Here is a 16,019-nt window from a genome sequence, read left to right as displayed (position 1 = left end):
CTTAAAATAGATAGGATTATTCTCTCATTTTATAGATGAGAAAACTGAGGTATAGAGAGAAAAGTGATTTGTCCAAGGTCTAGGTGAGGAGCTAGGATTTACATTCAGGCAGCCTGGCTCTGGAGTCCATGCCCTTAATCACAAGCTATATTACTTTCCACAAGATGCTAAAAAAAAATAAAAAAAGAAAAGTCTATTTGATAGAGTGGATATATACTCATTTGCTAGATAGAATCTCTATATACCGGGGGTGCCAAAAAAAAAATGTATACACATGACTTGTATTCATCTTTTGTTATCGGTATATATTATTACAATTTTAATACAGTTTTCTCCTTTCTTAAAATGTGTATACTTTTTTTGGTACCCTCTGTATACACACACACACACACACACACACACACATATATATATATACTTCCAGATATATCTGTGTGTGGGGGGGAGGATTCCATTTGCCAATCATTGCTCTAGATGAGGGGTGTACAGAGAATAGTTCTTGTCATATAGAAATAATTTATAATCTATAAGAGGGGAACAGCTATATAAAGAAATTATTTCAATATACAAGGAATTAAAATACACCTGGGTCTCTCTTATAGCCAAGATAAATGAAAATGAGATGCCTTGGTTTTGTTTCTTGATCTGGGAAGTTGCACAGCTATGCTCCCTGCCTGAAAATTCATTAAGCTGTACACTTAGGGTTTGTGTACTTTTCTCTACATATGTTAAACTTTCACAAAATCGATATTTCAAAATTGTTAAAGTGCCTTAGGAGCTCAGAGGATGTAGCAAACCTCGGTTTTGACCTGAGCCTCTGCCCTGTCCCAGTGTCTAATTGATCACTGGCTCCTTTCTCCAGGTGCCACCTGTGCCATTTGATGAGGTCAACTTCTCTCACGTGGCTCCAGAAAATTCTTTTCTTCCTTGTCACCTTCAGCCACATTCTCTACAGATATGCTTTTTTCTTTTCTTTTCTTCTCTTTTTTTTTTTTTTTGGGGAGAGAACTAAGCAAGCGTCTCTTTGGAAACATTTCCAGGGCATTTCCTTCTCTCTAGGGTCAGACTGTGACCCGATTTTGTGACTACAGGATCTACTTGCACAGATACACAGGGGTCGTGAATCATATAAAAGAATATGCACCCTGTGGAGAGCACAGGCTGCTGGGTACAAACCCTTCTGCTCTAGGTGAGGAAATGGCCCAGGAAACCCCAGCCTTCTCTGTATTGAGCTAATTCCGGAAAATTCCATTTTATATATCTCTTCAAATACACTTCATTCAACAGAATACAGAATTCCATGAGACCAGCATCTGTTAGGCAGGTACTTGACTAGTGCCCAGACATCAAGAAGTCAGCTGAATTTTCCCTGATTCTACTCGTATGACAGTATAATATTACAGTTCAGTATAAGCAGATTGAGTAATTTTATTTGAAACATTAGGGTGTTTTTTTTTCTCCCAGAAATGATGTGTTCACTAAACATGCAAGTACATTTTTAAAGTGAATCTGAGCAAGAATATATTTGGGTTTGTTAGAATTTGGCAGTCCATTTTATTTTCAAAAACCTAACTTACGTGTCTAACCTGTGGCTTCTATAACATGGTTAATTTGAAATATAAGATAAATTTATACAATATTGTAACTGAACACATTAGGGAACCCTGCGGCAAACAAGGCTGGCATGTTTAGCAGTGTTTATTTTTAGAAGCAAGAGTGCCTCGCAATTTAAGCACAATTTAAATATTTGTTCCACTTAACTGTGATAAGATGTCATTCCATTTGACTGTTCTCATTTTGTTTTATCATTTGATTATCTTTCCAAACTGATTTTACTATAGATAGAAATTACAAAATTTCAAACAAAAAATATTTTTAAAATGACAAAAAATTTATTTTGAAATTCATGTCTTCTTGATTAAAATTAAAAAGAAAGTATGGGATAGTCATACATACTATCAATTTGTGTGTGTCAGTTAAGGGAAAAAACATCTGGACTCTTCTGTCAACAAAGCTGTATGGGCAACACATTTTACATTCTTTGCAGTTAAAGTCTTTCTTTCCCCTTTCTTCAGCTTGTCTTAGTGCTCACATGTTCCTTTTTTCTTTGTTATCCTTATTAAACTCACTGTCAGGAAAGCCTGAGATGTTAATTTATACTAGAGTGTCAATGGCTGATATATTCTGTGTTATCTCACTTGAAGATGCTGGCATTTTAACAGGAATCAGAGGCTGAAGCTAAAGCTCTTTAGGGAAGGATGAGATGGTGGGTAGAAGGTTTACCTGGACCACAGCATTCTGAAGCCTACCCCACAGATGTTCATTGGTAGACTTAAGTGCCTGGCTTGTCTGCCTGTGCATAGCCAGCAGCCACAAGCACTGGCTAGCACATGGACACCTTGACTGGGGCACCTGGTGGCAGGTACTCAGATAAACTCATGAGGGCATGCCCCTCCAGGCTGGGAGCAGCTTCTCTTTCCCGAGCTCTTTCCGAAGGCTTGGGTTCCGGAAAGTTGTGTTGAGAGTGTTGACTGCCCTTCTGTATCCTCTGCTTCTCTGTGAATTCCAGGCGGGCTGCTGTGTATCTGCTCATGGCCATGACCGACACCGCCATGCAGAGGGCGAAAGAACCCCAGGCGAGACTGTCAATGAAAGGCACAGTTAGAAAAAAGCAGAGGGGCTGTGTTCCAGGGCTTCCTGCTGGGGGTCAGTCTGGTGACAAACCAGCTCCCAGTTCTACCCAATTTGGGCCTGGATCTTGGATCACAAGTTTCAGAGACCAGCCGATGTGTTGTAGCCTGCTGCTTAAGAGAGCGAATTCTGGAGTCATTGCGCTGAATTTGCACCTGGGGTTTGCACCCATCTCTTATTAACTGTGCAACTTTGAGCTGGTGACTTCACTTCTCTGTGTCAGTTTCCTCATTTGCAAAACCGGAATAACAGTAACACTGCCCACAGGGTGGTTGTGAGGAATTCAAAGAGTTACTGCTTGAGAAGTACTCAGCATAGCATCTACTCCATGTAGGTGTTATGTTTTGGTATTATTGTTGTTGGTTCTAGCCAGGACACTGGCAATGGAGATTGGCATTTTTATATCCCTATCCTCTGCAAGCTTATTTGCCTTCTGAGATAATGGTCTACATGTTTCATCTTTCAACAGAACCCAGCAAAGTGGTGGTTGAGAAAGAACCTCTACACACTGACATTTGTGTATGTTTTCGTGGGGTGGAATTCCCAGGTAAAATAGATGGCTCCATATCCAATCAATTACAAAAAAAAAGTCTACGAGTAACTAAGTTCCAACTGCTCTCCGGAGCTTCCAATCATTCTTAAATATGGCTTGACAATCAAGAAGCTTGTGGACAACAGGAACACAGACATGTTCACCAAACCCTGGAATAGTAGCATGTGGGAGTAAGCCCTGACAGTGTTATTTATTTTACAAAGAGGAAGCTAACACAGGTTGTTACACAGGGTGAAAATGTAAGCATATGTAGATATATTTTTAAGACGCACCTATGGTTCAGAGGTCCACATCAAAGAGAACCCCCGTGGTCTTGTATGACGAGGCTGAGTCTTTCTGTTAGAGACAGAACTGCCATGTCACAGTCTTGTCTTTTCATTAGAAACAGAGGCTGGGTCTCCCTCATTGAAGTATTTATTCGGAGTTGTAGCTCAGGACATTTTTCCCTAAGCTGTGTTTAAAAATGTAATAACAGCAATGTCTCCATTTCTTGAGGACTTTTCTCTGTGCCAAACATTTTAGAAATATAACCTCTTTAAATGTCTATGAAAACATCTGAGACAGGTATCATCAGAATACAGATAAGGAAGTTGGGCTACAGAGAGTTTAAGAAAGTAATCTGCAGTCACAAATGTAGCAGGTGCCAGAGCTATGACCAAAATCAGTGGTCCTACAAAACCTGCGTATACCCTCACTGGTCCATCAGACCTTGAGCTCCCTGGGCAATAACTCACCAGTATGACCAGCCATAGCCCCACGTCTGAGGCCTCCAGTCTTCTGGCCCAAGGTTCACGGTGATTTGAAAAATGGTTGTGTACATCATGTGTGCCACCATACCTAGCAGCCCTGCACAAGGAGAGCTTTGTGAGCTTTGAGTTAAGAATGCAATTTCCCCACCTGGCATGAGTTGGGTAGAAGGACCCCACCAGCATCCTTCTTGAGCCCTTCCAAGAAGTCTTCATGTTTCATATATACACTAATTTCTTATTATACTCACGAATCTACACAGTGATGTGTGTCCCTTTGCCATGTCATTCCTCCCACGGACAGGGGCCAACTGTGGATCGGCTTTAGTGCTCCAAATAGAAATTAGTTTTAATTGGTAGGAGCAATTATTTATATATTAATGGGAATGTCTCAAGTCCTTATAATGCACCTACACTTACAAATCTTTAAACATTCCACTTGACGTCTCATTCGCACAGTTGAAACTAAAGAGACATCCAGAAGGAGGCCTACTCATGACCTTAAGGGACTTTGAGGGACGCCAGGACGTGGGGAGGAGTCTCCAAGAGCCTCCAAAGAGGCCTGGCTCTTTGCTATGAAATTCCAGAGATTGGATTTGTCATCCTATTCCCTGATGATAAGGCTTGGAAACGATGCATTATACTTATCAAGCACAGAAATGATCTATCAACTGGACTGAGGCCTATCAACAGAGCCTTGTGTGTCCAGCCAGAGAAATGAAGGGAGTCATTGTTCAGGGTTCTTTTCTTGGTAAAAGGCCCACTCAGGAGACCAAATTAAGTTGCTCTAAATGTTGCTTGGAGAATATAGAAGTAAGACCAAAAAAAGGAGCTCTTTATTCTTCTGGGATATTTACACCAAACTTGGATAATAATTTTTAACAAGCTGCCATTTATTGAGTACTTACTATATACTAGATGCATTCTTATTTAGTCATCACCATAGATTTTTGAGATATCTAGCTTAGAGAAGTTAGGTAACTTGCCCAGGGTCACAAAACCATTAAGTAACAGAGGTCTGAACCCAGGCAGTATTTCTGCCCGGACTCATGCCTAACCATTGTACTAAATTAGGCACCTTCTAGTCTCAGAGACAGTGTACTTCCTTCCTAGGGTTGTGATAAAGACACATTGATACATTTTTTTTTCACCATCTATGCCTATCCCTTTTCTTTTCATCACGCACCCAAAGCATCATTGCTTCTCCCAATGGGATAACTCAGTGACTTCTCCAGTGGAGCAGCTATCTTGCTGAGCTGGCCACTGACAGGAAAGAGCCAGCCTGAAGCTCTGCCAATTTCCTCTGGGGCCAGCTGTGTGGAACGTGGCTTTTCTAATGATGCTAATGGGGGGAGTACCTGCAAGCACCATGAGGATGGCTACAGACGCATCCACCTTGAACCAGTCGACCCCAGCACTGCGATAACTCATTCTGGAGCCCAGGAGGATGGCACTTGTCAACATCAGAAGGATATTTAGGACCTCAGCTCCCACAGACAGCCACAGCACACCTGCAAGATATAGGGATGACAGATGCTGGGCATTTAGAAATCAGAAGTATTAGGATATTCAATCTTTTGATTTACTTCACTTCTAAAACAAAAACAAAAAACAACAAACACCACAGGGTGAAAAACCACAGATACCTCTGCTGAATTTTGGAAAGCTGGCAATGAAAGGGGGCTCCTAGGGCTTGAAGGATGAGTTTATAAAGACTGTCTTTAGCGGGAAGAAAACTAGAAAAAAGAAAAAGAACTAAAGCAAAACTCTGACGTGATTACGTGAGCGATACTAGGGTCTCCATTCCCCAGTTCAAACATTAACTTCTTGTTTTGATTCCACCACAAGACATTTGTCGTTTTAAAGAAGAAGCTAGACAAACCTACACAAGGAAGACTCTGAGAGTATTAAGAGCCCCGGTTAGAGATGTCAAAGCCTCACTTGTTCCTGTGTGAACCAGTTACTTACCCCCTGGATGGGATCCCACCTACAGCTTCAAGGAACTGTGTTGGATGTGGAGGTGAACAGATAAAGGGGACCCGAACGGAAGCTAATATTTGTAAAAGGCCTCCTGTGAGGCAAATTAGGTGCTGGAGACGCAGCAATGAATGAAACAGAAGTGATCCAGGCCTTTACAAAACCTCTATTCTAGCTGGGAAAACATATACTAAGAAAGTAAGGACAGGTTGGATGAGTGTCTTAGAGAAGAAAGAGTGCTATGGGCAGTGGTGTGCCAGAGCGCATCTCTTCCCAGCTCTGCATTCACCTCAGATTGATAGCTTGAAATTAGCCAAGGTGGGAGTATTTACACCATGGAAATTGGCAAACACTACAAATCCAGGCTTCCCCTCCCTCAAGGCAAATAAGCAAAGTTGTTTGTATAACATTTTCCAACACCACCAGATCACATGAAGAGAGCCAGTGGTTCTAGCTTTTGGACTCAAGTTCATGGAAAAACCGTAAGTAACTCTCTCACCATTTCCCTCACCCCAACAAAAACAATAGCAATTTTCTGGATTGTGAGGAGAGCTGTAAGACAGAACATGAGTAAGGTACTCACCTTGTTCTTCAGCTGGTATTATACTCTGGAAACTCCTACACTCTTCACCTAGAAGATAAAGAGAATGTGTACATTAAGTAGTGTTAGCCTTTGTGATTAGCGGCCAACTGTGTCCCTAGCCCCTTCAGTGTGTCGTCGGTCATTTTGAACAAGGCTTGGGGTGTGTGGCAGACTGTTGTATCGTTCACAGACATGTGGTGCCTTTCCCTGTGAGAGCTTAATACAATCACATCCTAGTGAATTCAGGCTTGCCTATATGACTTCTCTATGGCCGATGAATTGGGAGTGGAAGTGAGGTGGGTCACTGCTGGTCATAAGCTTTCAGAGCCAAGGCATTTTCCATCTGATTCTCATTCCCCTGCCTCTGTGGTCACAGAACCACATATCCAGATGGAGTCTCCATCAGCCTAGGTCCCCTAATGGCTGCAGTGAGGAGACACCCCTTGCCAACCTGAAAAGTACATACAGAATGAGTTAGAAATAAATTTGTTGGTTTAAACAACTAGGATTTAAGGGTTGTTTGTTACTGCAGCAGAACTAACCCATCTGGTCTGATACTGCTAGGCTTAGACCAGTGGTTCTCAGCTTCCCAAACACCATCCATTATGATGAGTCTCCAATAATTTGTTTCTGGTTAAAGGGAAAACAACAAAGTTTGTAACGATTTTTGTAAATGAATTAGAGCAGATTCAGAACTATCTCTGTCACTAAGTGCCCTAGCTGCTTGCATTCCATCACACTTTCTGGAGCATGAAAGGAAAGGGAGAAGTTATTGTGTGTGCACCCGGTACTGGGCAGAAGCCACCACCAGACTTATTTTGCATTGCCGGGCAAGGGGGTGTGTATGTGTGTGGTGTGCTTTGCCTGGATCATCTTTCATGTTGCACACACTGTCTGGAAAAGCTTGTGTTGCTGCCTTAGATGTGCAGTTCCTTTGAAAAAGCTAAGTCCGTAAGTAGCTACTTGTGTATGGATGTAACTAAATTCTGGATTGGGGGGTGAGTGACAGATGGAGGATTGAGGCCATAGCAATTATCCTCTGAGGTCCTGTCCCAGACGGGTCCCCACTCTCTCTCCATTAATAAATACTTCAGCCCCAAATTGAATCACAGACTATAGAGTGGGAGGAGCCTGGGAAATCACCTGGTTCTTCCCTGCGTGGTATCGAGGAGTGGGCCCAGGGACCTCTGAGGAAAATGGATGGTACAAGACAGCACAGATAGAGACAGTTTCAGCATTAGAACTCAGGCCCATAGAGGCCAAGCCCAATTCTATCCTGCCACATCACTGATTTAATGCAATCCAGCAAGCTTTAGGGTAACTGCCAGGGGACACAAAGATGGCCGAGACAAAGGGAGCTGCTCTCAGTTTGGGCTGGTAGCAGCTAAAACAGAGCAAGATCCAAAGCAAGAGGGCATAGGTCATCAACTCTTCAATGGAATGGTTTTCCTATCTCTAAATAAAACTGGTTCCATAGTCCCCACATTAACCTTGCTTTGAAAATCAGACGAGATAATAGATAAAAAAGCTTCTCTCACAGTTAATATGCATTTAAGCCTTATTCGAATAAAACGATCTCGTTGCATTATTTTTGCACACGGTTAGCATGAATCATTATTTATTTCTAGATTGTAGGTACCCTGAGATCACCTATCTTTTCTGGAAGTTTTTAGGGACAGAAATAACTTTGGGGAAAATCTTTAGACTTCAGAAAATACTTTTCTTTTATAAGAGAAAATTCCACGTAACTTTTCTATTCAGGAACATACAGTGGCTCCCTATTTCCTCCAGCCTCAAGTCTAAATTCCTCTTCTTCTGAGGTCCTCCCTCCATCCACCTGACCCCCCACCCCAGAGCCCACCTTTTGGCTTCTTTAGCACCGGCCTTCTGATGAGGCAGTCACCTTCTACCTCATCAGGCTCTCACGGGAAGGACCATATGTGTGAACAGGTACACAGTGCATGTGGTACGTGCCTAAAGGCCATAAACCTGAAGATTTGCCAGCTCATCTTCCTGACATTCCAAGTGCCCTGGTGTTTTTGCATTCCTACACGGCACTTCTGCTGGGCTGTGGGAAGAAGAGGAACCACATCTGGGTTTATGATGCAGCCGTTTGGTTGGGTTGCTCTGCTGGGATACTTTCTGACTTGCTTGTGCATCAGGAACTTGTGTATCACATAACTGTCCACCACAAGTGGTCTGAAGGAGGTAAATGTACCACCTGGGGCTGAGGGCCACAGAGTCAGGGACGGGGCTGCTAATCCAGCCGCAGGGACCTCGCAGCTTTTTATGTAAGTCAGGTTGGGATTGATGCAATTGGACGTTTTCCCTGGATGGTTCACTGGTTTGGGCAGCAGCAGTGGTATTATGGTCACAGCGACGAAAATTTATCCTGGTCCCCCGGTTCTACCAGGGAGGCCTCCACAGCATTGGGGAAATCTCAGCGCTCACACTTGCTCTCTTTCACAAAGCTCTGTGAGGCAGAGGAGGCCCTTTTTCCATGTCATGTCATCAGCTCCTCACTACATCCCCTGCTCAGGGCAGCAGTGAGAGCAACAGATGGACATCAGGGACAGAACGTGGCACTCAAATCCAGGCCTGGCTCTGGTGCCTGGTTCTGCCACAATCAGTAATCATAGGAAGCTTCCTGACCTCTCTGAGCCACGCTTTCTTCATCTGTGAAGTGGTTAGAATAAAAGTCCTCCGACGTGAAAGTATTTTGTGAACTGCCTCACACTTGTCTGTGTGTCTAATTATTGATAGAGGCAAATACAAACACCCCTATTTTGCACATTTGGAAGCCAGGCTGAAACAGGTTGGTAGAGTCAGGACGTGAACCTGGGTTTTCCCACCTGAGATCCAGCACCTTTTTCTGCCTTCCCACCTGCTGTTTTTCTACACAGTATATGGACTGGTAAGGGTCTGTCTCGTCTGCTGAAGAGGCTGCCTTTTCTCTCAGGAATAAAGCGAAGGCCAGGTCCAGAGCCAAAGGCAGGACAAAGAGATGGTGTTGGCTAACCAAGGAGACAAAGAGAATTCACAATGGCTTAGCAGGGTGAGTTTAGCCTGGGTGAAAAGAGTCAGACCGTGGTGATCTCTTGATCAATCTCAATCCTCAGAAGTGGTGTTCCTTTTGAATGAGGCCAGCAGGATTAAAAGGAAAAACCTTTATAAATCCTGTGAAGCCAGAGCGGCGGGTGCCACATTGCTCGACGGTGCTTGGCCAGCCAAGCGGTGCAGCCAGCCAGCTAGGAAATGGTGTCCAAGTCCCCAGTGATTGCCTCTGGCATCCGTTCTCTGTTTGTTTCCCCCACCCCTTATGGGGCTCCCAGGCCCCCCATCTTTGAACTTTCTGAGTTTAGCAGAACAGCAGAGAATCAGAATCAGAAATTGTTGACTAAGTCATTTGGCTAAGGAAAAGGGCATTTTGTCTAAGTGCTGCCTGAACCAGGAATTTTCATTTCAAATCTCGTTTCAGAGGGTAGAATCCAAAGGTGCTGCCTCCCCTGAAAGGCACGTTAGGTATTAGGAAGGAAGTGCAGAGCTGTTCAAGGTGACTTGTGCAGAGGCTGTCCTAAAACCTCACTCCAGGTAAAGGATCCTGGGAGGGTCAACTTTTAGGTGTTGGTGATGGAGCTGATTCAGAGGGAAAACATCCAGTGAGGCCTCAGGGGGCAGCAGCAGTCAGATACCACGAGGACCCTCTCCTGGGAGTCCAGGAGTATCCTCCCCAGTCTGGAGTCCTTACTTCCAGTTCTCCTTAGCTCCCCTCACCCATTCTGACCTCCTCTCCAAAGTACTGTTTGGGTGCCTTCCCATTTACCTCCAAATCTCGCAGGCATTTGAGATAAACTAGGCAAAACAGCAGATGTTTGTGTGGAATAATCTACAGCCGGGGGCCCCAGGCTACATTCTACTGCAGACAGGCTTTCTTGAGCCTATGCAATGTTTTCAAGATACTGGGAGATTTCATGTGGAAATCCCGATATATTACTTCCCTTGAAAAATCAAAGGATTTGACAACATTTGAGTTCACAAGCCCACGTGACCATAAAGCTGAGCTGAGCAAGAAAGAGGCTGCCCCCTTTAGGTGAGAAGATTTCGTCATTGGTACTGCAGGCTAGCCCTGCTTCATTCACTTTGTTACCACCTCCTGTAGGCATTTATTTGCAATCTCTGATGTATGCCTTTTGTTTTATTCCCTTATATGTTTGCTATTATTTAGTAAAAATTTAATTCTAAACTTTTTACTTTAGGGGTATCTTATAGCATATGAAGTTGATGGTATTTCTCTGGGGAGAAGAAAGTTGCTCTGGAGATGTCCTTTTCTCCTTCTTAAAAGAGATGACACTATTTAGAGACCTTGGTTTATTTGGATGACCTTATTACATTAGGAAATATTTAAAAGTGTAAGCAGAGGTTTTTTTTAGATTGATGGACACAATAATAAGACAATTGTCCTTCAGTTAAGTTTTGGGTATTGTGGGGTAATGGGAAGTCTGGGCTGAGAGTTTAGAAGTTTGAGTCCCATGTCTAGCTCTGCCAATATCGAGCTGCATGGTCTTCAGTGGGGACACTTGTACCTCTAGAACTCAGTTTTACCATCTGTAAAATGTGTCTGTTGTTCTAGATCAGCCCTTTCCAAAGAGTGTTCCACTGAACACTAATCTTACAGAATAGTCATCCTTATTCCACAGAAACGCTTTTTTTCTATGGTCAACTAATTTTGGGAAACACTGGGATATGTAATATTAAACAGGCTTCTTTATTATGGGACTTGTCAGAGATTTTAATGTGCTCGTGTGAATTTCCAAGAAGAAAATGTAATAGGTGGCATTTTCCAAAGTTGTTTGAGTATGAAAACTCTTTTGATTTAATTTTACAAGGAATAGCTCAACAGGCCTCTCTGTGGAGCAATCTTTGAGAAAACCCAGCAAGGCACGCATTAAAGTCTCTTTCTGGCTTGACATCAAGTATGCAAGATGCACATAAATCAGAAAGTGGTCAAAAATACATCCTTTATTTTCCCTTGGCTTTATCCAGGAATACTGAGAACATCAACACTTTTTAAACCTCAGCGTGTGCTCCTGACAATATATGAACCTTTCAGTGGTGTGATCCATGAGAAGGCAGTGTGTGTGTGGTAAACACTCCATAGGTTGATGAAAGCACCAAGGGGACGCCTGTCTCTAGAGGAAGAAGCCTGAAAGATTTTTACACAGCCCCTTAACGGTGCTTTCAGCCCTGTTTCAGGTTGAGAAAGCCCCCACTCCTCCCACATGCATAACAATGTTTTATCAGAAAGTCCAGGACAATTTATCATCTGTCTGCATAGTGTTCGTGTAAATATATGAGGCACCCACCACATACAGATAGATAGTCTGCAGCTGCTTCTGATCCACCCTGAATTTCGTGCCTTTACTGTTGCTTAAGCGATGAGGTTTCCAATCCCACCCTTTCCTCAAGCCCAGGCCATGCACAGTCCCTTCTGCCAGTCCCCTTGTCACTGGGGAATGGGAAGGCCGTTCCCATCCACCTAATATTCTAACTCTTGTCCTCAAGTTCAGGTTCTACTCTGGCCTCGCCTCCCTGACATTACAAATAGTATCAATTTTATTTTCTCTAATTAGTCTTCTAATTTTTCTCCAAGTAGGCTTTTTCATTCTGGGGAATGTTGTCCCATTCGGTTCCTTGTCCTGGAGTGACCATGACCTTATGTTGCAGGGGAGGAGACGCTGCTTCAGGTGAAGAGCCATGTGAGTTAAGTTCTTCTGTAATGAGTCTTCCTCGTCTCCCCTGTTTTGTACTCTGATGCAAACACCTGGGCTGTCCTGCCTCAGACCTTTGCTCACTCTGTTCCGTCTGCCTGGAATATCCTCATACCCAGTCACTTTCAATTAAAATCACAGTCCTGCTTTGAGGCCTGCATAGTGACCACCTCCTTTATGGAGCCTTCCCCATGCCCAGAGCTGTAAATAACCTCTTCTTCTTTTCCATCCCCATATTACGTATGAGTCTTTGTTACAACCATTGTCATATTTTTTCTTGGTTTAGTTTTATCTCAGCTCTCACCACTGTGGCTCACTTGCCTTTGTATCCCTTCATTCTCCTAGTCTTGTGGCTGATGTGGAAATCGTTTGTAGTGAATTCATTCTACACTGCTCTGAGTCCCCTCTTTCCAGGAGGCTTTGCTGTACCCTGGGACATGGGGGAGCTCAGCATAAATACAGATAACACCAGCTAGAAAAGAGAGCTGAGGGGAATGCAAAACAATGCTATGAGGATGGGGAAAGAAAATGCAATTAGAAATTCCAGGAAAAACAAGCAGCTGTACAAGAGATTTAAGGCAATGATAACACCTCCTCGATTCTGTAACAACCAATATTTACACAGTCTAAATAAATTGTTGGTTTATTGATTTAAATATAAAAGCAATATAACTATGTGAAGAGGATGGCACAGCAGACATGGGATGTGGTGGTGTGAGAGATTTATCCTTATCTATTATAACAGGAAGTCAATAGATGATGTCTATCTAACATGAAGACAGCAATGTCGCATATTTTTTGGAAACATAGAGGCAAATACTAGAAGAAACAACTAAGCTAAAAGTGGTTTCCCATGAAGGGTGGGACTAGGTTATAGGGCAGGAAGGAGCAAGAGACTGTTAGTTTTTCTTATAAGCCTTTCAAAAACAATTCAATGTCTTATCTATGTGCAAATATTACCATTGGTAAAAAATTTTTTTAAAGAAATGGGGTTTTTTAGACCCCATCCCAGACCTGTTGAATCAGAATCTCCAGGGCTGGGCATCTGGAATTTAAAAAAAATCCCTGGGTGATTGCCATGCACACCAACATTTGGTAACTGGTGTGACACTTATATGCAGCTGTAGAAATAAAAGCAGGCATTCTTCAGGTGGGGCTTGGAAGGGGCGTGGAAGTTCCACAGCAATTTGCCTATGGGTATGGTGACCATATTTTCCAAACCAAAAATCTGAGACTGTCTTGGGGACCCTCCAGGGATGCATGAGCCTCCTGTGTCTGTCCATGAGGATAGAGAGAGTGGACTTACAGGAAGAAAGTTTACTCTGCACAGAAGAAGGGTGTGGAAAGTCCCTCCAGTAGCCTTAGTCCCAGGTAACGCTGCAGTGTCTGCACCACACTTAAAGCCAAGGTCATGGACACTGAGATGGGCATACGGGAGGGTAAGGCTTGGCACCGCCCCTCCGCAATGACCATTGGGGTAGGGATGGGGAGGGGTACACAGCACCTCAGAAGGTTCCTTCTTGTTGCCTTTTACTTACACCTCAGGAATAAACAACTAATGTTATGAGTATGAGAAAACAAAAGGCAATTAGGGACTCCAGGAACATTTAAAAGCTGTACAAAAACCTAATGTAACAAACCTGACGTCAAGAAAAAGATGGGGATGGAGAGGGGTCCTTTCTTTTCCACCTTCAGGGTTTGTTTTTTTCCAGCAGGAAAGGAAGAACATTCTGGCCCCGAGCATTGCCTGGGGTTTGCAGCCAGGCTGCCTAACACTGAGGAGTCCAAGTCTTCTCTCTTCAGTTCTTTATGAGGTAAAAACACTCTTTTCTGAAAGATGAGCTCCAAATACTCACCCCTCCCTTCCCTCTTCTCTCTCCTCTTCCTTCACCATTTCCCTCATCACCAACCTACCAAAGCCACAGAAGTTCAAAAGATGGTGATGAATTGGCACTGAGTAATATAATGGGGAAGAAACGGACTTGCGGCTGCGTGACTTGAAACTCTCTGAGACTCCGTTTCCTCATTTGCGAGCTGAGGAAATAATATTTACTTTTCTAGGTTATTTCAAGGATTGCTTGAGATAAAGGTCAAACTTGTTAAGGGGTTTACTTCTGAGAGTTCTTCCATAAAGGGGTTCCCTTCCCATCAATGATGTTCAAAGCCTGTTATCTAAGAGAACCTTCCATTCTAAGACCCCTTAAAAGTGCAGGGATGCAGTTTAGGGTTGGGTGAGGCCACTCTTTGTTCTCCAGGGATTGGGTGACCCCAGCAAATGGTAAAAGTGAAGGTTTAATAAAGGCTGACGCTGTATCAGGCACTGTTGCCAGTGCTTTATGTGAATCAGGTCATTTCATCTTTATCTTAATAGTGACACTAGAGATGAGAACTGCAATTGTTCCTATTTTATAGATGAGAAAACAGAGACTCAGAGAGGTGAAGGGACTTACTCAAGGATACATATAGGTAGACAGTGGCAGCGCTGGGATTCAAACCCAGGCAGCCTGGCTACAGAGCTGCTGCCCCTGGCCACCTGCACCTGTCACCCCGAGACCCTGCAGGCCGCACTCACCTGTGCTGCTGAGGCTCTCCTCACAGGACTGCCAGAGCCCCACGTGGAACCTGCGCTGGATGAACTTGTCGTCCCCCGTCTCCCAAATGTACTGGACAGCCTGGCTCCCGTTGTCCCTCCTGCTGTCCCTGGTGAAGTGAATGCAGGGCAGTTCTCCCGGGTGGTCCCGGCACAGTGGCTTTGCCACCTTCCGGGTCCCCTCATACCAGTGGCTGCTGCCCACGGCAGTGAGGGAGAAGGCGAGGGCGAGGCAGATGGGGAGGAAGGTTGTCCCCCACTGCCGCCAGGCCCTGTCCATGGCTGCATGAGGTGTGCAGTGTCAGGATGAGCAGGGGGCCCCTCCTCCCCGTCCTCCTCATGGCACCCACCCACCACAGCCCTGCCATCTGGCATCCTTACAGTCTTCTGTCTCCCCCTCCCCCCTGGGGAATCGGTGCACTCCAGCCTGTGACGTCCATGTGAACGTCTGAGGTCTGAGGAGGCCACATGAGAAAGCACAGAGCTGGAACATGCTCCCATCACAGTCCTCCCCAGGATGTAGATGCTGAGGAGGGCATTGGTTTTCTTTTTCTTTTTTTGTAATTGTGGTGAAATAGGCATAACATAAAATTTACTATCTTAACCATTTCTAAGTGCAGAGTTACGTGCATTCACATTGTGCAACCGATCTCCAGAATTCTTCATCTTGCAAAACTGAGACTCTGTCCCATTCAACACTAACATCCCAGCCTCCCTCCCCCAGCCTCTGGAAACCACCATTCTGTTCTCTGTCTCTATGAATTTGAGCCCTGCAGGTATAAGTGGAATTTACTTCTTTGTGACTGGCTTATTTCACTTAGCATAATGTCCTCAAGGTTCATCTGCATGTACATGTGTCAGAATTTCTTTCCTTTTTGAAGGCTGAATACTACCCCACCATGTGGATAGACTACATTTTGTGTCCATTCACCTGACGGTCATTTGGCTTGTTTCTATCTTTTAGCTACTGTGGAGGGTTTTGGTTTCTGATGGAAGAGCAGGGGTAATTTGAGTGGGTGTCTGGGTAAAGTCTCCCCACTCTTGCCTTTTGCCTTGAGCAGGGTTTTCAGTGTTGGATTTGGGGAATCTCAAGGCCTGCACAGCCTGGTCC

General features: G+C 44.1%; 1 protein-coding gene across 1 annotated transcript; it reads right to left on the bottom strand.

The window, feature by feature from the left end:
- Window positions 1-1,945: 1,945 nt before the first annotated feature.
- Window positions 1,946-15,198, bottom strand: GSG1L2 (GSG1 like 2). The gene is made up of 5 exons (XM_019755237.2): window positions 14,891-15,198; window positions 6,551-6,598; window positions 5,349-5,501; window positions 3,979-4,090; window positions 1,946-2,642 (listed from the first exon to the last, which is right to left on the bottom strand). Exons 1-5 carry the CDS (start codon window positions 15,186-15,188, stop codon window positions 2,384-2,386), a joined length of 870 nt encoding a protein of 289 aa, XP_019610796.2. The 5' UTR covers window positions 15,189-15,198; the 3' UTR covers window positions 1,946-2,383.
- Window positions 15,199-16,019: the final 821 nt, after the last annotated feature.

The sequence above is a fragment of the Rhinolophus sinicus genome, linkage group LG15 (assembly GCF_036562045.2).
Source record: "Rhinolophus sinicus isolate RSC01 linkage group LG15, ASM3656204v1, whole genome shotgun sequence".
NCBI lineage: Eukaryota > Metazoa > Chordata > Mammalia > Chiroptera > Rhinolophidae > Rhinolophus > Rhinolophus sinicus.
Note: the sequence above shows the minus strand (reverse complement) of the source record. Positions and strands in the feature narration are given on the sequence as shown.